This window comes from Nylanderia fulva, unplaced genomic scaffold, assembly GCF_048542155.1.
Source record: "Nylanderia fulva isolate GAGA-0341 unplaced genomic scaffold, ASM4854215v1 Scaffold33, whole genome shotgun sequence".
Classification (NCBI taxonomy): Eukaryota; Metazoa; Arthropoda; class Insecta; order Hymenoptera; family Formicidae; genus Nylanderia; species Nylanderia fulva.
Window position 1 is genome coordinate 871,711 of NW_028190400.1, and position 24,555 is coordinate 896,265.

The 24,555-nt window shown below is 33.0% G+C and overlaps 2 protein-coding genes across 3 annotated transcripts; one reads left to right on the forward strand and one right to left on the reverse strand.

Annotated features, from left to right (window-relative positions):
• The first annotated feature begins 1,054 nt into the window (after positions 1 to 1,054).
• Positions 1,055 to 23,638, forward strand: LOC114927900 (uncharacterized). The gene is made up of 4 exons (XM_085484991.1): positions 1,055 to 1,518; positions 1,801 to 1,952; positions 21,561 to 22,148; positions 22,250 to 23,638. The coding sequence occupies exons 1-4, from the start codon at positions 1,270 to 1,272 to the stop codon at positions 22,440 to 22,442; spliced, it is 1,182 nt and encodes a 393-aa protein (XP_085341117.1). The 5' UTR covers positions 1,055 to 1,269; the 3' UTR covers positions 22,443 to 23,638.
• Positions 1,706 to 17,834, reverse strand: LOC114927901 (carbohydrate sulfotransferase 11). Of its 2 annotated transcripts, XM_085484992.1 has the most exons (8): positions 17,764 to 17,834; positions 12,692 to 12,864; positions 7,898 to 8,151; positions 4,916 to 5,156; positions 4,082 to 4,261; positions 3,596 to 3,753; positions 3,386 to 3,462; positions 1,706 to 1,996 (listed from the first exon to the last, which is right to left on the reverse strand). In XM_085484992.1, coding segments are annotated over exons 1-8 (1,098 nt in total). In that variant the 5' UTR covers positions 17,777 to 17,834; the 3' UTR covers positions 1,706 to 1,994. The 2 variants fall into 2 exon arrangements, with proteins under 2 accessions (XP_085341118.1, XP_029154790.2); XM_029298957.2 differs by lacking the exon at positions 1,706 to 1,996 and having other exon boundaries at positions 2,126 to 3,462.
• Positions 23,639 to 24,555: the final 917 nt, after the last annotated feature.

The window sequence follows — 24,555 nt, forward strand, 5'->3', positions numbered from 1 at the left end:
AAGAGAATATTTTACATATGCATATATATATATATATATATATATATATAAAATTTATTAAATATAAAAAATATATTTTTTACACATAAAATGTTTTTTTATTGAAATAATCACGATTTTAAATGTGATATAACACAGTGTTCAAAAATTTTTAATTAAATTTTATTAAAGAAAATTACTTGAAATTTTGAGTATTTTAAATACTCGAAATAAGTGATTAATTGGCATAGTGATAAATTTCTACAAGAGAATGAGGAGCCTTTAAATTCTTAATGTAAAAAATTTCAAGTAATTTTTTTTAATAAAATTTAATTAAAAATTTTTGAACACTGTGTTATATCACATTTAAAATTGTGATTATTTCAATAAAAAAACATTTTATGTGTAAAAAATATATTTTTTATATTTAATAAATTTTATATATATATATATATATATATATGCATATGTAAAATATTCTCTTTCTCTTTTTCTCTCTCTCTCTCTCTCTCTCTCTCACACACACACACACACACAACGGGGGCCAAATCTCTCAAATTGGTCTCATGATCAATTAGCCTGGATTCGCACCAGGAGCAAAGTCTGTTGGTAATGTCAAACGAATTTAGCCTGGACTTGCACCAGGGGCAAAGTCTTTTGGTCGAGTCTACAAAATTTAGCACGGACTCGAACCAGGGGCAAAGTCTTTTGGTTCAAGTCTACGAAATTTAGCACGGACTCGAACCAGGGGCAAAGTGTGTCGGTAAGGGGCAAAGTCTATCGCATGAAGATGGCGGTCTCTTCTTTAGGCAGGCCTTTGGCGATCTGTCTATTAATCTGTGTCTATGATTTTATAATGCTTCTTTTTTTCTGCGGTGAGTCCATTTGACATTTGACATTTGACGTATCATTATCGAAAAAAAACTTGTGCCCATATTATTTCGTAAAAATACTTTCACGATAAAAAATAACGTAACATGCTAAATTAAAAAAATGATTTACCTTTTCATATATATTATTATAAACGTGCCTGCCTGATGTTTGACTGCTTTACGTTGGCTGCACTGCGCGAACTTTGTATGCGTTTGAAAATTTTCGCAATGGCGAGCCCGCCGCTTGATTCGCGCGTGCAGCTCACATGTCCTCGTGATTTTCTCGGGACTTCGCGGGTAGATCTCTTTCTGGAGGCGATATTCCTGGACGACATGTTGGTTGACCGCGGGCTGGAGCAAGGATAACGTGTGCATGACAAGTTAAGATTGGGAACGAGAGGCACGCGACGTGATAACGATGGACATGTCCGACGACGAGGACATGTTCGCCACTATCAGCGACGAGGAAATGTCGCTGCCGAGCCGAGCCGCGCCGCCGAATCCCGTCGAGGAGCATCTGCTGAAGCAGCTCGCCGTTGTCCAGAACAGTATCGATGTCACGACGAGCGAGATCGCGGAGATGAGAACCGCCACTGAGCATATTTTGAAAACTCAGCAGCGACGCGCGCTTTATGGAGAGGATATCAGTTCGGATTCCGATTGTGACGTAAGCATTTTATTTTTTATCTTTTATTTTTTCCGATGCATGCATGTTTGATACGATGTTTAACTTGTATCTCGTGTCTAAAGCACTTTCTTTTCTTCATACTTCTTTTCTCTTAATAAGAAATTGAAGTCTTATATGAAAAAAATCTTGTATTTTGTTCTTATCAAATTCTATTATACACAAATGATTGAAGATTAATTCTGCTGTATCTTTAATATATCTCTGCATTTAATATAATAGTCTCTTTTGGTATATGTATACTTAATTGTCTTAATTTTACAGTTGTACACTGTCGAAGGACAACCTATCTTGAAGAAGAAAGGACAACGTAGAACCAATAATGCAGAAAGATTTGTGGAAATAGTGTCACAATGGCAATGTATTCTTCAGAATAAGTGGATTATTGGAGTAGAGTTGCAGAATGCATCGTGTTGGTGAGTCATTTGATAATTATTGTATCTGATGTAATTTCTGCCTTCTACAAGGAAAAGGAAACAAAAAGAGAAACATATAAAAATAGAAAATTTATATATCTATAAATATATAGATATACATAGGTGTGCAAAGAGATAGGAGATAAATAAAGTGCAAAATTGTACACCGCACATAATATATATCGTACAAATCTTCTTTATTCAACAATATGTTTTACTCTTATAGAAATTTGTAGTAGATAATAAGATATTTTTGCATTATCCAAATTTGATAACTTAATTTTGCAATTATATATGTAGATATTTCATTTGGGACTCAAGTATAGTAAATATCCAATTATTTCAATCAATTTCTACTATAGCAAAATGTATGCAGCAAGCAAATATGCTGGTTTTTTAAATCAATTTAAGATTTTTTAAATTTGGAAATATACATTTTGTAATTTTTTGGAATTATTTAATTCTACAAAATGTCTGCATTTCTTAAAGTGATGTATATAACATGATAAGGTAATTATTTTAACATTTTGCACCATGTTTCCTTGAGGCAATACTATTACTATTGTTATAGTGGTACCGTTACTATTGTTACAGTGGTGGTAACTATATTGTAATCATGCGTATACAAAGATTATTGTGCGGTTGTTAGGAACAACTCAATAGCGTAGTTAAATATTTTTATTGCATTATGCGAAACTGGAACTATCACAAATTCTTTCCAATTCTGTCACATCCTAGAATTTTTAAAATCTATCTAGACTTTTCTCTCAGATCAATTTTATCGCACTCCTATATTTAAAGATTTTAATACTCGTAAAATACTCTCAATCTATTAATTAAATAATTAATAGTAATTTTATATACTCGTAAAATACTCTCAATCTATTCATTAAAACATAAGATAATTGAGAAATGTGCAAATTTTTTGGAATGATTGAGTAGCGATCAAGTTTTCAGATCTGAGAACTGTAAATTTTTTAAAAATTTAGCTCTCTTAATAATTTAACTATACAAATAACGAATTTTACATTATACATCATTCACATTTGCAAGACATTTTTATTATTGTTTATCAAGTCACCATTGTGTTCTATTTTTCAAAACAGTTGGTACAACAGTTTGATAAACTTTAACATATGCTCGCTATCAAAATTCATTTAATGCGACAACGCAGTTTTTTACATATAAGTTATAAAATCAGGACATATATTAAGTATTATTTTATTTTATTTTATTTTTTTTAAGTCCTATGTAAGAAATGCATCGACGGCATGAATGTTACTATATACACATCATAGCTTCCTTTCCTTCCAAATGTTATTTAAATACTATCTACAGCTTCGTTGTTTGTAGTTCAATATAGAACTTTTTCAAATTAGAGATGCATTCGCGCACATGTATTAAGCATGTGGATGAAATGTCATATCACTTACATATCAATGTAGTGATTTCGTCTCTTCCGAAAGCTAGATACTCTTCAGGTGAGTAGTCAAACAATACAAAGTCATACCTATAATATATGAAAGAAACATGAAATAAGGTAAGGTAATTTTATGTTTTACGATGTCATATGTATAATATGCATTTTTTATCAGATAAAAAATAACGAACATATGTATATTCCACTATTTCCTGTAACATACCTGAACATCTCGTAGAGCTCATCGATTTGCGTTTTAGATAATTGCGTAAAATAATTTTTTATAACATCTTTCGTTTGGACACCTCTGGTTGGATTTTTCCATTCAGGTTTAATTATGTGTCCCACGTGAGCTTGCTTTATAAGATAATCTTGATCCTCCTTTAACAAGAAAGACATAATTTTTAAATAATTCGCAAAAAAATGAAATATATATTCTATCTTATTTTATACATATTATATTCTTCAAATAAAAGTTTTCTTAAAATTGAAGATTAAATGTATTAAATGAAATAAAATATAATATTTCGTTAATTTTTTCATTTTATTTCATTTTATACATTTTATCTTCAAATTCGTTTTCTTATTCGAAGATAAAATGTATTAAACAAAATAAAATATATATTTCGTTAATTTTTTCTATCTAAACGAACGGAAATTGCTTATTTCTTCATTATTTCGACTCTCATTAGTGATTGAATTCACTTACATGTAGAGTCTCAAATTTAGCTATTATATCGAATCGCACTTGGCAGGGTGTACAAAAATTTACAACTGGCGTCCAATGCATGTCAAGATCGTTCCCCGCTCTCCACTGACATAATAACCATCGCACGAATTCTTCGAAGAGCGGATATCTCGGCCCTTGCCTTGTATTCGTCTTCGGATCCTGTATTTTGTAGAAAGCAATTTTATAATTCTTTGCTTGACATTAATATGATTTTCATCAAATTTTAATTGTCGATAAATATAGTGCATTGAAAAAAAATTTGTTAACTAGACTAAATTTTTCAACTTAATTACTATTTTGTTAATTGAATATATTAGTATTTAAGTCAAATATAAGTTTTGTTAGATTTAATATGTTACATTTAATTTAAATATTTTTCCATGTTTAATTAACAAAATAATATTTAGTTAAAAGGTTTAGTTAATTTAACAAATTTTTTTCAGTGTGCGAATTTATAATGAGGCAATTGAGCTGATTAAAATTCTTAAAAATCTATTTTTTGAATGATAACACATTTTGTATTCTAATTTCTTTACAATTTTGTTGCGAATTATTTCTATATTTACATTGAAAAAAATTTGTTAACTTAACTAAATCGTTCAACTAAATATTATTTTGTTAACTAAACATATAGAAATATTTTAATTTAATATAACATATTGAATTTAACAAAACATGTGTATATTTGACTTAAATACTAATATATGTTGAATTAATAAAATAGTAATTTAGTTGAACGATTTAATCAAGTTGACAAATTTTTTTTCAGTGCATGATTCTGAATCGCTCTTAAAAATTATCAAATAATGTTACCCTTGCTCTGTAGTGCCAAACTATGTGTGCACCGAGATTACTATGAAACGTGTGCGGCAGACTGTGCTCCAATTTGTCCCTGTAAGCACTAAGTAATCTTTCGAATGGATGCCGCACTATCAAAAAACTGATGCTGTCGTTTAAAAATTTAACTAGCTCTTCCGCAGTGTGTCTAGGATATCTTTGTCTGGCCAGTGAAACTGGCACCGCCTTGGAGGCCTTCAGGAATTGCGGGCTATATCTGTAATAGTAACCCAATAATGATTACTCGCGAAATTAACCATTACTAACTTCTTTATTCAGTACATCGATCGACATTTTAAAAAACCGGGAATAGATAGAAAATTTAATACAAGTTTGAAATAATTATACACAGAGAATTTTTCTCTTAGAATTTATCTTGAAAATCGTAGGACAATATGGTATTGGAGGAATTTTATAAGAATTTCTCTGATTAAATATTTACTATAATAAAAAATATTAATATGTACATAGTAAATTTTACTATGTACGTAGTAAAATTAATCGAACATATTTTATATCTTATTGTGATAAATATTAATCAAAGAAACTTTATTTATAAAATTTTTCCAATACCATATTGTCTTGTACAATTACGATGATTTTCAGGGTAAATTTTAAGAAAAATTCTCTCTATGTCATACTTAAATATTTATTATACACACACATATATATATATATATATATATATATATATATATATATATATATATATTATAACCGTATCGCGCGGAATTCGCAGCGAATATCCATTCGTCGCGGAAGGAGAAAAGTCTCCTGCGGAATATCGGTTACCTTCGGCGCGATCTCTCCGTTCGATCACAAAAAAAATTTGCAACAAACAAAAAAAAAATAATAAAGAGAAAACTAAAATCTCAATTTAGTTGGGCGCCAGGTGCGGCAGCCGCACAGTCTCTCAATTAATAAAGTCGCGGGACGCTAAGTCTTAATTTCCTCGGACTTCTTGTCCTAGCCCTTTCGCGGGCGTCAATCACGGGAGAGAGAGAGATCGCGACGGCAACTTTCCCGCTCGGCTAGCCTCTGTGCGGGTAAGGGTTCGGGTGCGTGGCGGCGAGAAATCACACTAGGAATTAAAGTTAATAAAACATATATTTAAATTTGGTTCACAAGGCACATGAGTATATAATATAAAGAAATAAGCGGCGTGCACAGACGCACGATTGAGAGTTCGGTGGGGCACCACGCCCGGTGGTTCGCCGTGCCGAGTTATGAATAATCTTTAACAAATTCGCGGCAACGAGGTAGTGTCCCCAATAACGAAAAGACGATTAATTAAATCGGCGACGCGCCACCGGGTATATGGCTCCACGCCGCGGGCGCGTGATCCGCGCGGTATGCGCGACAACAAAGGGGCCGGCGTAAGGGCGCACCGCGTGCGCCGTACATAAATTCCACACACAAAATCAAACGTAATCACGCCTTTTCGCTTAAGCCTTTACAACCTCAATACTTTACAACCTTAATACTTTACATTATCAATACTTTAATGAGCCCGAAAGCGTTTATGAGCCCTTTGATTTTCGCTTCGAACAATAATCGGCAACGCGTAAATCGCGGTAATTTTCGCGCGACAATGTTACGCGCGAAGACTGTCCACGCGGGAGAGAGAATATGCGGAAACGCGAGAGAGTGGATGGGTCATAATTTTTCCCAATAGGGTCTCGTTACGTTACTAACGCGACTCGACAATAAACGAATCTCTCGCAAATTTTAAAACGGCCGGCAACTAAGTCCAGCGTAATCTATTAACGATAAATGATTCGGAACCCATCCACCCTACTACCTTAATTCGGCGACAGCAGGATGACCACGTCGTCTCACCAGTCCTATGACGCTCCTTCGCGTCCTCTCCTCTCTCGCTCTCTCTGAGTTGCGCTTCCGTTCGGGACTTCTGCTCTCCTCGGGCGCTCGCTAGACAGTGCCGAACCGGGGGCCCTCAGGAGACACGTCGGTGACCCAATTACTTAGATAGGCCACTCGCGGCGCTATCCGGTCGGCCGCGCGCGCGGCCTCGGTGATCCTTGCGGCCGCGCGCGTAATTATCCTTACCCGCGGAGTCCTGATCCGCGGGTTGCCCCTCGTAGGCGGTCGTCGCGGCAGCGCACGGCAGGGCCGCTCCTTGCTCTCCTTCGGGATTCCGGATGTCCCGGGGGCGGCAGCTCTCCTGCCGGCGCTCCGTATGCGGGGACTCGGGTGCTTGTTGCACCCGAGTGGCCATCCCCTGCTCACTCCTGGAAGGTACAAATTTTGAGGCAGTGGCACCTACTCCGTTGTCGGATATTTGGTGAAGAAATTTTTGATCTTGGGCTTACCGAGCGTGTCCCTGACGAAGGGGGTCCCCGTCGTCCTGCTTCCCATGCTCTCCTATCTTTCCTCCAGGGTTTTTCTCTCGGCTGAGACTCGTCGCACATCCTGTCTGCCGCCGAAATAATCCTAACTCTCAAAACAAACTCCTAACAACAAAAAATATACGAAGACGCGTAGCAGCGGGATCGCGTCCGGTCCCGCGCTTTTCGCACGCACGCTCTCTCTCTCTCTCTCTCGCTGTCTCGGGAGAGCAGAGGTCCCGTGCCCTCCCCCGATCGGGCCATTCAGCCCTTGTGACGGACAATTTCAATTTGTCACGTCACAATATATATATTTATTATCTCATAACTAATTATTATATAAATAATAATTTATTAAATATAAATAATATAATTTAATATTTTTTAAATAATAATTTATTAAATATAAATAATATAATTTAATATTTTTTAAATTATTATTTATGTTTTAAATTCATTATTATTTATATAATAATAAAATATTTATAATATATTTATATTATTTTGCAATTTTCTGTAATGGAAAAGTTACGCGTGTATGAATTTATTTGTATTCTTTTCATCGACGAAGAACTTTAGTAATGAATGTAATATAGTCCTGTGCGTGACTTACCCCGCAAGTAAGTTAAAGTTATACATCCATGACGTGGACGCTGCTTTGAAAACGTTACACCATATAAGATGGTATTCTCTATTTACAAGAAATTCCCAAGCGTTCGGCTTGTGAAGTGAATCGTTACCAGAACGATCGAGCCCTTCCTCGGTGCATCTTTCCGCCAGAAATTTCCGTCTAGCTATTAAACGTTGTTCGGTTTCCGCCGCGGTGATCTGCTCCAATATTTTTTCTTCCGGTGTCAGATTCGCGTCCTGTCAAAATAAAAATAAAAGTTTTGATTTAGAAGAGAAAATTAATTTATGCAAAAAATATATATTTTTTTTCAATATAAGTTGTAGGCGTGACACGTTTTGTCATCTCGATATTTTTTCAGCGAATTTTTCATCGATACACTTATTTGTCATATGAGCTATTAATACTTTAGAATTACGAAGCATCGGGTTTAGTGTTATCATTTTGTCCACTTGTCGTCAACTTGATCTAAATTTGTGATAGTTAGTGCGGTTAGATATACCAGAAATTATTCCAATGAGACCTATGAAATGAGCCGACGCTACATACACTGAATTATGAATTGGACACTGACGTAAGAGTTACGATGTGTGTACATGACGTAAGGTACAAAAACGTGTCGAGGATTATTTGCTCAATTATGTCGCGCAGTTTTTATATAATCTTCACCAAATGACGGAAATACAAGAGATATCAATTGTCTGCATGACAATGTAAAAATCATTATTGCACTTTGTTGATCTATATAATATACTTATACGATCAATATAAATGTGTTTGCGTTTAATATTGAAGTCATTACGTTATCTATATTACAGAAAAATAGATATACAAAAACGTTATGTTTTACAATAATAGTGCAAGTACAAGAAATATGAACAATTATTTCTTGACATCGGATTAATAACGCTCGATTATAACTATGAATAATTATGAGGTAACGAGACCGATAAAACAAGTAATTATGGGATAATTATAATGGTAGAATAATTGTAACTGATATGCGAAAGGATAGAGAGTTCGATATATATATCGCGCATCGAATGTAACAGAAAAGCTTTCAAGACTGTAACACGTATACATTAACCTTCTTCGTAACACGCAAGGTTAATCTAATTTCCTAATTTCTACAATTAATTTAAAAACACATAATAGTAATCTATACCTTACTGAGTACTTGCTATACATTGCACACCGAATGCACGAATGTAGAATTGACGAGTCTTCACGGCATCATTTGCATGTACATTACATAAGTCACGCGATTTTATAAATATGTACATCTTTAATTCATCATTTACGTTACCTGCAAGCGTGCCTTTTGCCTTAGATTTAACAAGACAGTATTCAGTTATAATTGCATTATAATTTTTTATTTTCTTAATCAATTATTCCTATGCTAATATACCTTAAGTACTATTATCGTGCTACTTCGGGTATTTAAACGAGAGACATCATTACAAGCAGTAAGAAGCACACACCGCATGCTGCGAAGATCGCAAGGGGCAATTTACTATCTTGAGACACACACCTTATTGTCGCATGAGTCTGCGTCGCAAATAAGACGGCATGTTTCTACGATCTCATGAATCATCCGCAATTTTCGGGAAATTGGCTCCCAAGATGGCACGAGAATGAAATTAAATTCTTTAAATTGCGTTATTTTTGTCACAGCATGAGAACTGTACCTTGCAACTTTACCTCAATCGGATTATAAAACTTCTGCAGAAAATATAGGGCATTATTTTTTTTATCACAAACAATATTTTTTATAGATTAATATTTCAATAACTGTAAAATAAAATCGATTTTTAATTCTCGAAAATTGAGAGGTTTCTTAAAATGCGAAGAGTGCACACGGAAAAAAAGAATTATTATAATTTGACTAAATCTTTCAACTAAATTACTATTTTGTTAATTGAACATATATTAATATTTAAGTCAAATATACTTTTTGTTAGATTTAATTTAAATATTTTTATATGTTTAATTAATATGCAATTAAAGATTTGGTCAAGCCAATAAGTTTTTTTTTCAGTGCAATGCAAATCAATTGCATTTGCACTGAAAATAATAACTTGACGAATATTTTTCTCTCTTTATTTTTGCGAATCGTAATTCGTTCGGGATGGTGTAATGTAGAAAAAAATCACATGAATGCGCAGCGAGCTGGAGAGCTAAGACCTAATACAGAACTACCGGCGGCTTTCGCTTATTGATTTCGATGTAGAACGCGCCTTGTGCAGCGACGAATGTGGGCCACGAAGGGTGGTGGCGCATCGCGCACGTTTATGTACTGGCGCATCGTGCATGCACGTGCTATCGGCAAGACAAGGCTTTAGAACCTGTATCCGTTATTTTCCCGTATATCCATGTCTCCGTATTTATTTACGTTAAGCAGGAATCTTGTTGTGTCCGCCGACTAACAACAAGATTGATGATTCAGATAACTTTTTGAAGTGCAAGTAGGTGTTCGCCTGTTGCAACTATAGTACTGCTTCAAACTGCGTTGATGAAGAAAAATAAAGATTTTGTAAAACATGTATATTCTCGCGAATATACATGTCTCTTTTAAAAAGCACATTTTTTTCGTTTTAATATTGCACATTTTCTCTAAGAATTTATCCTGAAAATGGTAATCACGAGACAATGTGATATTGGAAGAATTTTATTAGAGTTTCTCTGATTAATATTTATACCACAATAAAAGTATTAATATTTGCACAGTAAGATATAAAATATATTCGATTAATTTTACTATGTACATATTTTTTAATGTTTTTTATTGTGGTAAATATTTAATCAGAGAAACTCTTATAAAATTCTTCCAGAGAGAGAGAGAGAAAGAGTAGGTACTATATTGTCCCACGATTACCATAATTTTTAAGGTAAATTCTAAAAGAAAATTCTCTCTGTATAGTAATCATGAGTAGTCACAGATACTTATCATTGATGATAAATTTTATTTATGTCGATTCTCTCGTGAATAGTTAATGTTTTTGATTTGAAAGATCATTTTTATTTCACTGGGGATAAATGTTTGCTCTTTAATTCTTTTTTTTTAATTAACTGAAGGTTTTAATTAATTTTCATTATTATAGTTCAATTTTTAATGTGCTTTACAATTACTTGCAATTTTCTTTTATTTATAAATGTGGAACGTTATTCTCTTAGCTTACATTTATCTTATAGCCAGCCTTTCATTATTCCGCAAGTAGCTTTGTTAATGAAGATACGTCGTTTTTACAAAGGACAAAGTTTTTATCCGCCGCGATAAAAGTTTCTAACTGTGTCTCGCGATTTTGCTATTGTCTTATAATTAATTTTTTTAACGGAAACTTTTTTCATCTCATCGTCTTTGATTATAGTAAAAATAAGGAATGTCATGAATGATGACTAGAATTTATCATACAAATACTTCGACACGTAGAAACCTTTTCGACGTCATATATTATCTAAATCGGACTATCTTCATGATCTATATTGAAATATAATGCTTTTTTTTGCTCTATTTCATATATTTCTTCTTTTTTCTGCGGTGAGCCATTTGAAGTATCATTATCGAAGAAAAATTGCGCCCATTATTTCGTAAAAATACTTTCATGATAACAAATGAACGTAATTTCTGGATCATACAGTCATGCTAAATGAAAAAAATAATTTACATTTTAACAATGTATTTCTTTTTAAAGAAATTAATCGTTAATTTGTTTGATATTAAATGATTTATCTTGCAACAACATATTCGGTCACGATGACACTTCGTAAAATTATTTTTATATACGATTAGGGATAACTTTAAATTATATTTTTGGGATACTTAAATCGGCCATATCAGGCGGGCACTGATCCATGTACCGCATTGCGCCTGGAAGCGTGCCAATCTATGGTCGTCGTGCTTTACGTAAAGCAAACGTTTTCGGTCTCCCAGGAATTAGTAGGAAACAGAACTGTTTCTGCGTTTCTCTTCGAAACAGATTTTTTTTAAATCCGAATTTCCGTTGTACCACAGATGCGTATATATATATATATATAACTCTTGCTTTTTTAATTTAATATTTATAAAAAGTTGCGATAAGAATAAAAGTTTAAAGAATAGTTTAAAAATAAAACGTAGTAAATAATTATCGGTGGAATTAAAATTAAAATTGTATAAGGAAATTACTAGGCCAACTTAAAAGACATACAAATAAAGTTGTTAGTTTTTAATTTATTACATTAATTAAATGGATATATAAAAATCAATGTATACGTTTTGACCTTACTAGCTCTTCTTCAGTGCAACCGCAAATTCACAATTTAGATATACGATGCCTATTGTTGTTATATTATAATTAAATCCATTTAATTAATGCAATAAATTAAAAATATTATTTGTATGTCTCGTAAATTGCCTAGTAATTTCCTTATATTGTTAAAAACTGCAACGAGCCTTTACATATATTTTTAGTTTAAAATCGTATATTAAATAATATTTGCAAATTTAAAAATTTAAATTTATTTTATGTATTTATTTTATACTGAAGCATTGAATAAAATGTCACGCGAATGTTAAACAATTAAACGACCGATAAATGTTCAGTTTCCTTTAAACATTTTATGAACTATATAATATTTAAATTATTCGAAGTAACGTGATATACACATACACACACACACACATATACATACATAGGTGCACGCGTAAACTTCAATTGAAAATGCATCAAGTATTTCGTACTGAGGTAGTATAGGGTTTGTAAACATTTACTGATAAAATTTGTATAAGAGGCGACTCACCTCCAGTGAATTCCCGTGCTGCAAGGTGTTGGTGCTATCCTGGCAAGACAGCGCCAGGAGGATAAGTGCCAGGATACTGGCGGCAAAAATAGCACGGCGAACTCCTGCCAAGACGCGACGACGTGGGGTCATCTTCTCCCGGAAAACGTTCTTCCGTCTGTACTCATATCGGACTGAAACACGTTTGGAGTGTTACCGTACGACGTTTATCGTAACTAATGCCGCGATGAATCACCGATTCTCTTTCACTGGCTTCTTCACGCAGACCCTCTTGTAACCATTACACGGAGCATTAATTGCATTAATCTGTCGATCGTTCGCGACGCCGTTATTTCATGAATCTCGTTGCTAGTGGGAACGTTCGTAAGGTATGGGAGTTAATTGATCCATTGTGAGAACGCAGACGTGCTCGGATGTTGCGGTTGGGAATTATATAGGCGTACATACTCCGATCGTAAATTATTTAACGTCTTCGGTATTTTGCGGAATATTTGACGCATATTTGACAGTTCGTTTAATTGCTTTGGGCAATCACTGAAAAATTTGATAATATAAATAATCTCTATTTTATGGTGAGGACGCGAGATATAGAGTCGATAGAGTTAATGATGTATGCGGTTTACTGATACTGATTGTATACGCATGTTCCGCTTTGACGAGGAAGCGAATTGCGATACCAGATAATGAGAATATACTGTTACGTCCTTCTCCCGCGTGATGCGTCTTGACACTCGTAAACGAGCACGACACAATTGTTGCGTCATAACGGCAGATTGTAATTATCTCTCAGATTTCTCATATTTGATTTGCATTTATCTGAACGCAATAAAGATACCTGTCATGAGGTATCATCAGGAGCGTCCGCAGGATTTTTCCAGGGGGCATAATTATAATTTCTTTATTTCTTATTTTTTGTTCTTTCTTCATTTTTTAAATTAAATATGCAAATAAGTTCCAGTGTTTATTCAAAAGGAGAGCAAATGCTTAATTTTTTTATTGATTCCAGATTTGATTGAACATTCGTGTTGCGCGTTTATTTTCAAATCTATATATACCTCAATTGATTAAACACATACGTTCTAATAATTATATTTCCAGTCGATGGGAGAGAAACATTAAGTTATTTTTCTAAAATATAGGAATATTTTGTATTTGTTTATTTCATTGTATTATATCCGAATAATTTGCATATGACAATATCGTGTTGGAATTTGCATTAGTGTTGAAGAATGCTCGAGTCAAGTCAAATGACACAATAATCAGATTGATGAGTAGTTAGATAAGTGTTGTGTGGAGTGTCCAGTTTGCGGAATGAGACACGTGGGAAATAGATATCAGATCAATGGAATGGGTAATCAGTTTTGCATTTGTCGGTATGCGTTTGTCCGTGTATTCGAGATTGCGAGTATGTATTTAGCTCGCCAAGCAGCCGACTAGTCGCGGAAATGTGACCGCATATGTGATAAGCATTCGCATTCGGACTGTAGAAATTCGCACGGTCAGTATGTCAGTGATTACGTCGATGCAGATGATCTCTTGCAGTTGATTTTTTGTAGGTGTGGCTAATCGTTATGTATATACGTCTAATCGCGTGTCGAATGACAGATCAGTCGGGGTCGGGACTCGTTATTAGATTCTACTCGTCGTAGTTGATTGTTTGTTATCAGGCAACGATCACGTTAGATATTGGATTAGTCATTGTAAATATAACGTAACGATCCGTCTATTGAAACATTGTGTTTATGTAAAAATAGATCTCTCTTATAAAACTGATATCCGTTATAATGCAAAAAAAATCAAGAATATTTTTAGCAAAAATAAAAAATATATTAAAAATAATATCTTGAATGTAATAATAAAAGAGACATAATAATTGCTATTTTGACATCAATGTACAGTGAATTATATATTTAATATATCTAGTTATAAGTGTAATTTTATTAATATTTTCAACTTAATAATTTGTTTTGTTTATAATTTAAAAAAGAGTTTCCAGCTCACGTTTATGACTTTTTTTATCTTCAGGGTGGGTGAGTAGATGCTCTTAGAGTTTGGCCATCTATTTCTGTGAAAGCCTCTGTGTATTTATATATAAGTATATAAATACATATGATATGGTCAAATTTTAAGAACATATTTTATTCATCATAAAGAAAAAAGTTATATAAAATGAGTTAGGTACATATATTAAAATTATGAAATATATTTTTTACATTTTTAATTATATGAAAATATATTTTTTAAGTTTGCAAAAAAATATTTATATAAATAAAGAGAAAGAAAAGTATTAAATTTTATAAAATGAATATAATTAACTCATCATTTTATTTTATATCATTCATTTTACAATTTATTTATTGTTCGTAGTTTGTGAAATAAAATATTTTATTAGTATAATAGTAGTATAATCAAAACCTGAATTATTGATTCAAACAAAGAATAAATCTTGCGTTTTTCGAAACATGTTTGGTAGTGATATGAATGTCCGAATTGTATTTGATAAATAAAAAACAGCCATATAGGAAAAATAGCACTTATGAAGAGAATTTAATAGGATGCATGCGAATTTTGTGGAAGTTTCGCGAAAAACATAAACATAAATAAAAACATACGAATAAAATTTAATCAAACTTCTCTTTCATAAAATAAACGTATTTCAGTAACGGTATATATAGTTCGATATTCAATATCAGCATTATATAGATATAATAGTAAACGGTGACGAATTATTCACGTATTTTTTTATTGACAGTTCTCATAAAATTTATATCGCCATTTTGCGATAATTCACAAAAATAACTATAAAACTATAATAAAAAAAATAAGCATCCAGATAATTATGAGCGTAATTTTATTTGATTAATACGAACATTTTCAATCTTTTATTTGGTCTTGTGTAATTCGTATATACTTATGCATAATTTATTTCATTATTAAACACGCGTTTGGTCAATACTGCAATACCGTAATACACCATTGTATTGCAATATCGTAATTACCGGCATTAGTCGATCAGTCTTTGAAGCAAAAATGATTTCTTTCCGTTTTATACCATTTCAATAATCTATTATGCCGTTCATCCGTTGTCACATAACGTTTTATATAACTCGATCTTCTACTACAGACTCAGTATAATATATAGTAAAATATACGTATACTTATATTCTGATTTACTGTTATCATAGATTTTTTCGAGATAATCGACTAATTGAATGATAAACATGTATTTTTTGCGGAATAATTATAATATGGCGCACGATGATAATATACGAGTACGAGATAGAATAAAATTACACAAGATCAAATCATCAGGAAGAATGATAACTTTGTTGCGCAACATTAATACAGCTGAATGGAACACTGTGTGAAATAAGATTTATCTTATTCGCAAATAAGACATCTTTGTGCGACGCAATGATAGGTACTAGAGTCAGGATACCAACATTAGATTACGTAAGCCTGGACGATTCTATGTGCATGCAACTTATGTTTTCCGTGAGACTCAGAACGAGAGAAACGGTCTGCTCCCACAGCGAAAGGAACGTCTTTGATCTCGTGAATGGAACCGTCGATTTGTAATTCATAATTACATTTGCATCCTATGTATAGGATACAGATTTTATTATTGAAGCACGTGACAACGACAGATGTTAGTTCAGAAATTGAGCTTTCCCACTTTCTCTCTCTCTCTCTCTCTCTCTCTCTCTCTCTCTCTCTATATATATATATATATATATATATATTCATTTATAATTCATAATTCAACAAAAAATATGTGTGATAAATATAATCGAGAGATGTGTTGGAAAAAATTTTGTTAATTAATATTTATAATAAATAAGATGATAATAAAAATAATTTTTTATCGAGACGATTAAAAGATTTCGATAAATTTATTAAAGTTATATGATTTATTGTGCGTGTAATAGAATTGCTTTGAATCAATTAGAAGAAATAATTTTTTTTTGTTAAACAAGGATGTACTAAAAATTACAAAAATAATCATATATATTGAATTTTTCGAAGAGATTTGTTTTGTTAATCAGATCGAGACAAAGTTTGCGAAATAGGTCGATGAGTATAGGCCAATGGGTTAACAAAATATTGCTAATCAGGTTGTGTCGATTACGAATATTATGGCAATTATCATTACATAATAACTTACAGATATATGAAGTTACTATAATTATTATAGGCATTTTATAGAAACATTATCAAGTATTATTTTTGGAAGTTATACTGATCTTCGAATTATCGAAATGTCAGCAAATAATTTGTGTCCAAGAAATATCTTATCAAATAGCAGATACAACTTTGCTCCAACGTGGATTGATTTTTTAACCTTGATGAATCGCGGTTTTGTCTCCTTGAATTAACACTAATCGCGATTTATTTTATATACATATTTATTTTTTCCATTTATTTTATAGAGAGATCTATTTTGTAAATATTGGTGAGAATCTTACTTGCAGTTAGTTAATCTATATTATCATGCAACTTAATTTATATTCATTTTCAGAAATAGAGAGTAATTTCAAAGTTAACTGTTGTGAATTTCTGGGATCTAGTTCTACTAACATTGTTACGCTCTACTAGTTCAACTGATTCTTTGATTCTATATAGTGTATAGCATTTATTAACTACAATAGAGAGACAGAAAAAACCTTAGTCAATCACATTAATGACACGGTTCTATTAGTAGCTTTGTTGTTATAATGCGTATATCTTGAACACGTAAAAACTTGACGTTTTGCGAAGCAACCATGCGAACGTCATGGAAATTTACATTTTGAATTAACGTTATCACTCTACGTTAAATATATACAACTCTTATCGTATCGAACGTTCCCATCGCATCCCCAAACGAGTATAATGTTATCGCGAAAAGCGTCGTCTCCCAGATTAACATCGTGAATTCGCCGTTCGCGAAGGCGATCGTGTTTCGCAACGAGTGCACGGGTTCACGGGGTCAGCGGGTATAGCAGCCTTTCTAATCCCGGAACTTCCACAGAGGAGAGATTCGTCTCTCCAGGTCAATCGTGTTATCTTCTGTGTTTTTTTTTTTCTCGTACCTTCTCCGGGCATATATCCGGCGGCGGGATCACTGACGCATTTGTCGTCGCGCGTGATCGTCGTCGTCGTCGTCGTCGACGTCCTCGTCGTCGGGCGTCGTTTCTCCTCCGGGGTTGTGGAACGTCGCGTGCGAGGGATGTCGGACGTGATCCTCGCGTCGCAGGAGGCAGGACAGTCGGACGCGCGGGTGTGCGTGCCACGTGATGCGTGCGCGTGTCGCACTAGGAAAACGCGATGCCGTTCCGATCACGGCGGCATCGTGCAGATCACTGACAGGCCCGAGACCGACCGACCGACTGACCGGCCCGCCGTTTCATGGGCGCCGCGACGCTCGCGTCCCCGACACCTTACCACCCGCCTCGTCTTTCCAGGGCCGGTTTTCTCGGGTGCTCCATCTAGGGCGATGGGATGCGTTATGTGACGTTTCATTTTCGAGACTTCGAAAATCTTCACTTCGGTTTCATTCTTGAAACTTTCGAATTTATTCGAATTTATTTATTCAATTTCATTTTAATTATGACGAAGTGATGATTTTACTCATTCTGTTTACATTTGAAATTATTTTTCAAATTATCGAGCGAATGCGTATACATATAGACGGATAAGGGAAATTGACCAGTTTCATTTGTTATAAGTTATAAGTTAGGCCATTACAATATAAATTTATATTATATACTTACATTTTTTGAATTCTTATACTAAGAACTGAATTTATCTATATATAAAATATATATAAAAAATAATTTCAAATGTAAACAGAATGAGTAAAATCATCACTTCGTCATAATTAAAATGAAATTGAATAAATATTTATTTCAATACTGTTTGATTAATTATTTATTTGAAATATTGATTTGATGTGAAAAATATTTATTTGATATAAGAAAATCCTTTCCGAAACAGAGATAAATATTTGTTTCAAACAAATGATTTGTTAGGCAGTATTGAAATAAATTTAATAATTTTTTTTAGTGTACGTATGAATAAAAATAATTAAAAAATTCCATTGTATATAAAATGAAGAAAATTGAAAATAAATGTAAAATTGAAATTATTTGAAAGTTAATATGGTGAATATGAAAATAGTGAATTTTAATCGTGTACCGAGGTATGTAAATGCTCCAAGTCGAACCTGCGGTTTGCCTGCTTCCGTCGATTGGTCGATTTTTTCGCGGGTCGATTTGCCGCCGGACATTTCTCGCGCAAACTCGCTGCGAACCGCCGTAAGCGAGCGAACGCCTTGGTCGGAGACCGATTAATTAAAATTGAAATTTAATTACTAACAGAAACGGTAACTCGTGATTCGCGGTGGATCGATTACAAATTGCGGATTCGAAAATTGCAATTTGATATTACCATTTTCCATGACGAAATATTGCCCCGATTTTATAATGAACGTTTCTTGATTAGGCAATTAGGAAAATAACATAAACCGTATTTCTATGGGTCACTTTTAAATTTTTTTATATCTTTATCTCTTAATCTAAATTGAAAGATTAAAAGAAAATATGAATACAAAAGTTAAATATTAATTAGCTATAAATAAGTCTTTTGGTTTTAATATTTTTTTTTTATATCTTATTTTTAGTCTCGAAGAAATCTACTGTTAATATTTGATCTAATTTTGTAGAATTATTTTTTATCTCGTCTGACTTGTTAAATCGTTATATATTGTTAAAATTTTTTTCATTTACTGATGTCCGATTTCTAAAGAAATTTTTGACAACTCGATTTAACAGCGTTGATGAAGCGAAAAGATGGTTCTATCAGATTACGTCAAGATGTTAATGGCAGACAACTTCCAGATGACATAAATTTATATGGCAAAAAATAATGTTGAAAATAGAAACATTTTCACACATATTTACAAAAAGAATAAATGCTATTTACTGACCTGGTATATACGAATAAACATTAATTTTCAATTTCGCATTTTGATTTGATCTAAATGTGATTGTGATTAAAAAGAAATAATATATAACGAGAGGAAGAAGAGAGGAATATACATATAGAAAAAGCATGTAATCTGTATTTTATAAAAAGAATAAAAAAAAGAAAAAAGTTCAGATAGATTGTATCAGTAGTATAGGTAGATTATATAGAGAACAACTTGTACTCGTATAATAAAATTATTTCACTAATGTCGATATTGCGTTATTAGACTTCTGCAGGAATATCACGATTGGTATCTTTGTTCGTGGGTCGATCTGCATAAATAATGTTGGTGCAAGCGTTACATTCAAGGTCAATTCGTGTGCATATCCGCTGACATCGCGATCGTTTAATCTGTGCATGACCTAAATTCTTACTTTTTTAAAATAAATTTTTTAAAATAAAAAACCGTTTATTATTTTTTTTATACAATAGCGGTAATTAGAACATTATAACGAGGCAGCTGAATAGAAAAAAAAATAAATCGGAAAAAAGTGTTTATAGAAAACAAACTGATAAAGAAAATGAGACCAATGAAGAAGAAAAAACTGACAATTTTATTTTAATTTTAATATGAAAGATATTTACACTTTATTAGTTTATTAGCCTAACTCCTAATTGAACTATACTCCTAATTGAATAGTTAAGTTTCTATTATATTATGCGTTGAAAAAGGAAATAGTTTATTACTTTTGAACAATAGAATAGAAGCAAGCTCTGAATACGCTGTTTAGATTAATTCATAAAAGTTTTGAATATATAAAATTGGGCAAAAAATTCAGATAAAATTAAATTATCTGAATGAGAAAAGTTGGAACAATTTATTTTTCTTTTTACATAGTATATATAGACTAATGACAGTCAGTCTTTGATTGTCTTCGAGATCTTAATCAGTTTGAGCAATAAATTTGTCAGTTTAAATACATGTGTCGGGTGCGATTTCTTTTACGAATTTTCTCGGCATAATTAGCGTAAGTTATTTAAATGCGGTAAATTAAAATGCGAACTGCGTCGGTCAGCTCGCGTTGATTTGCATTTACATTACGGATTTATCTGTTGTTACATTATATATTTATTATATATTTATATAATATCACAGTTTTTCATGCAATATCGAATATATTAAGCTCAAATCAAGTCATGCGTGTGTCATTATCACTGAATCATGCAAATAATTTATTATATCATACAACATATTATTGTCGATGAGTTTTAATCAAGAGATGTTTTCCGGCCTACTTTATTTCTGCTTTTAAAAATTTGTACGTTTAATATTGAAAAAATCTAACTAATGATGCAGCTTTCCTATCTTTGATGTCAATATCTACTTTTGTAGAAAATGTGCGTGATACCTTTCTCCAAACATTCCTCAATCACATCATATCCCGATGCAAAAACAGTTTATTATAATTACATAATTATATGCAAAAAATATTCAAGTATTAAATCTAAAATAATGTATCTTATTACGATCTTATTATCATCGTATCTTATTATTATCTTTTACAGTCTACTACATTCTTTCATGAGATAATATTTAACATGTAAATAACTATAAAATTAAATGTTTAATAGAATGGTAGATCAGATATTTATAATTTTTTGACATAGGTATTTTCATATTTTAATGGCATAAAAATTAAAATGAAAATTCTGATATAATTTAATATAAAATTTATATTAAAATTTCAATGCGCGTATTACAATTTACGCATAATAAACCTCAGATTATTTTATAACAGCGAGAAAAATATTTGACTAAAATATAACATATAGGTACGAATTAATCGAACTGTTGTCGAAAAAACCCGTCGTTTTCAATCGAAATAATGCAGAATACAGTTACGTAAGTTTTTTTTTTTAGCACATTGCTTAACCCCAGATATTATCCATACGTACGGGACGAGATGGAGATTTACGGTGAATCGATGTTCTGGAAACGGTTTCTTCATTGGGAAAGAATCAACTCGATCCACCCTGGCACGGTTCGCGTTGTGGCAACGACAGTGCTCGATCTACCTACGTTCGATCGAAATTCCGTCAGCGAGTGTTGGGCTACGATCTCGTACGAGATTGGCGAGACGCAATTTCAGATCCCAGTACCGCCCGTTCAGCTCACCATCGACAAAATGAGCGATTGCTCATGCATGAAATTTTTAAACGAGAACAATCTTAATGCGATACTGGCGTTGAAAAGTACGTCTAGCGCAGAGAAAATCGTTAAAATTCGGTTCTCGAAGGATAATGAAGAGAATTCGGACGATGAAAACGATCCATGCGATTTGTACGAGCTTGCGAAGAAAAAAATCTATTATTTCTTAACCGCGAAGGCTTTCGTAAAAATTTACGACGATACTTTCTTGATGAAGGAACACGGATCTCTGATGTATTGTTTGATCGAACTGGAGTGGTCGAGCAACGCCGACGAAGTCAATGTGAGAATCTTTGCCAGGTAAATAAAGCGCTTCGATGGTCGCGAGATTGTTCTTGCGACTAGACACGCATAAAAACGAGCGTTAATGGAAGATCGATTTACATTATCGATGATTACAGATCCGTCAACCAACTGAACATAATATTGCATTTTTTACGGGTGGAATTTCCAAACGCGACTATTATGGAAGAGGTCGATAAATGCATTGATGCTGCGATGAGTTTAATACGCGAATTAGAGATGATTCGCGACAAGAAGAGCATTCTTGAGATACAACAAGCAAAAGCAATAACAGACTTACTTATTTCTTAAGTGGGCGTTATTTTGTAATCGAAAATAATGCACATTTACGGTTAGTTTAAGATTTTTTTCACTACTTAATATGCGGCAGTACATGTAATATACTTGCATTTAATATAAAATTACGTCCAGTTGGTCTCCCACTCCTATGAAAATTGCGCAAAAATTATATAATTATGAACATATAATTATAAGTATATATATATTTTTTTGTTCAATTTTTGTTAAATAAAGTATATTATTTTTTAAAAATAAATTTAGTTTTCTCTATTACTTCTATTTTTTCGATTATATTTTTATTTATCACTTTTAATATCAATAGACTTAATATAATTATATAATTTTTTAGTTCTATTTTCTTATTCTTCGTAATTACGGTAGTATTACCTTTGCGAAAAGCGAATTGACGAATGAAAGTGAAAGCTGTTGAATGTAAATTTTTGAAATAATTTATTTTGTTAAACTATATAAAGCACATATTCGTAACATATATATACTGTAATAAGTGAGTAGTGAGTGGTTGGAGTGACAGAGTGAGTGAGCGAGTCAGTGAGTGAGTCAATATGGTTCGGTAGAGACCTTTGCTGAGCACTTTCGATACAAAATATCATCGCTACGTCCACTGTGCATTAACGATTCGTCAACGATTACATACGATATAGCTCTTCTCTTCAGTATACAGTCGTTTCATTACAGGTATCACTTTTATAGTATGTGTGTCTACTATACGTCTCGTTCTATATATATCTCGACTGATTTATGCGTCTCGCAGCAATATGTATATTCCTATGTACATGTTATAAGATTCCTGTATTGTAAAATCGATAACGCCCTCGCTGTTGATTAAGACTGAAAAGGGACACAGCAGGGACGGCGAGACATGAGAGTTTGATTAAAGTACCAGCTATCGCGCTTCGCAATTCGTAGATAATGAAATATCGGAGTGTGCGTTCATCCGTGTGGATTCAAGTTTATCTTCTTTTTAATTTCGTTAGCTCGACGCGATATTAGCGGAGCGATTCATACCAATTCCATTGATCAATTGGACGTGACAACTAATGCATATATATGCATGGATTATTTTGAGAGAAGCCTTTTAAGGCTCTAATTAGTCGATTATATTAGTGGCCGTTGAATTTTTATTTGTAAAAACGCGGTCGTTTCATCTTTCTCAAGAGAGACTTTAATAAAGTTTTTTTTATTATTAATTTTATCTTTTGTTTGTTTTTTAATCCCCATCAACAGGACCAGCTCGTTCGCACGTGTAGGAAAGTTTTGCACTTCGTAAGGTGAGTACTATTTCGTTTCATCATTTAGTCTGCAATCATTTGTCATTGAACTTGTTAGCCGGGAGTTAATTAATCTTGTTTAAGTAATCTAAAGGCGAAAACTTTCTCGCTTGCGAACTCGCCGGCTTCTACGTCTGAAACTCATTGCAACGCGCGACATTACTCGGTCTTTTTTATGCACTCTTTTCTTTCTCTCTCTCTCTCTCTCTCGTCTCTCCTCTTTCTCTCTTTCGTATTGTCCGCTTGGTTTATTTACATACTACATATTGGGCTTTGACTGTACACGCAGATATATACCCATATGTATATTTCAATGTACATAGGTATTTAATTTCCACTCGTTCTTGATACTCGATGAACGATAATTTCTAATAAACTAGTCGACGTGTTGTCCTCATCGTCATTGTCACCATCGTTGTTGCTTGAATATCGCATTAATTCGCTCTAATACACTCATTTCGACACTCTCATTCCCAAGCTTTCATTCGCATAGCAAGCATTCTCTCCTTTCATAAGAATCGCAAATACGCGATCATTTAACTTGGTCGATCGCTGTTACGCGAATCCTATCCAGTCGCGCTCTTATCAAGAAGCTCTTGGCTCGTTCAGAGAAAGAATGTAAGACTGTTCGAACACAAGCTTCGAAATCTAAAAATCATGGATTCGTTTATCATGCTGTGATCTAAGCCAAATTGGTTGTCTGGCGCAATTTATTTACTGTTATCGTAAAAAGAACTGATTTTAAACATGAGCTTTTAAATCTAATGGATAGATTTTGAAGAAAGAAATATTTTTGCGAAATACAATAATTAATTAAATTAGGAAATACGTCAATT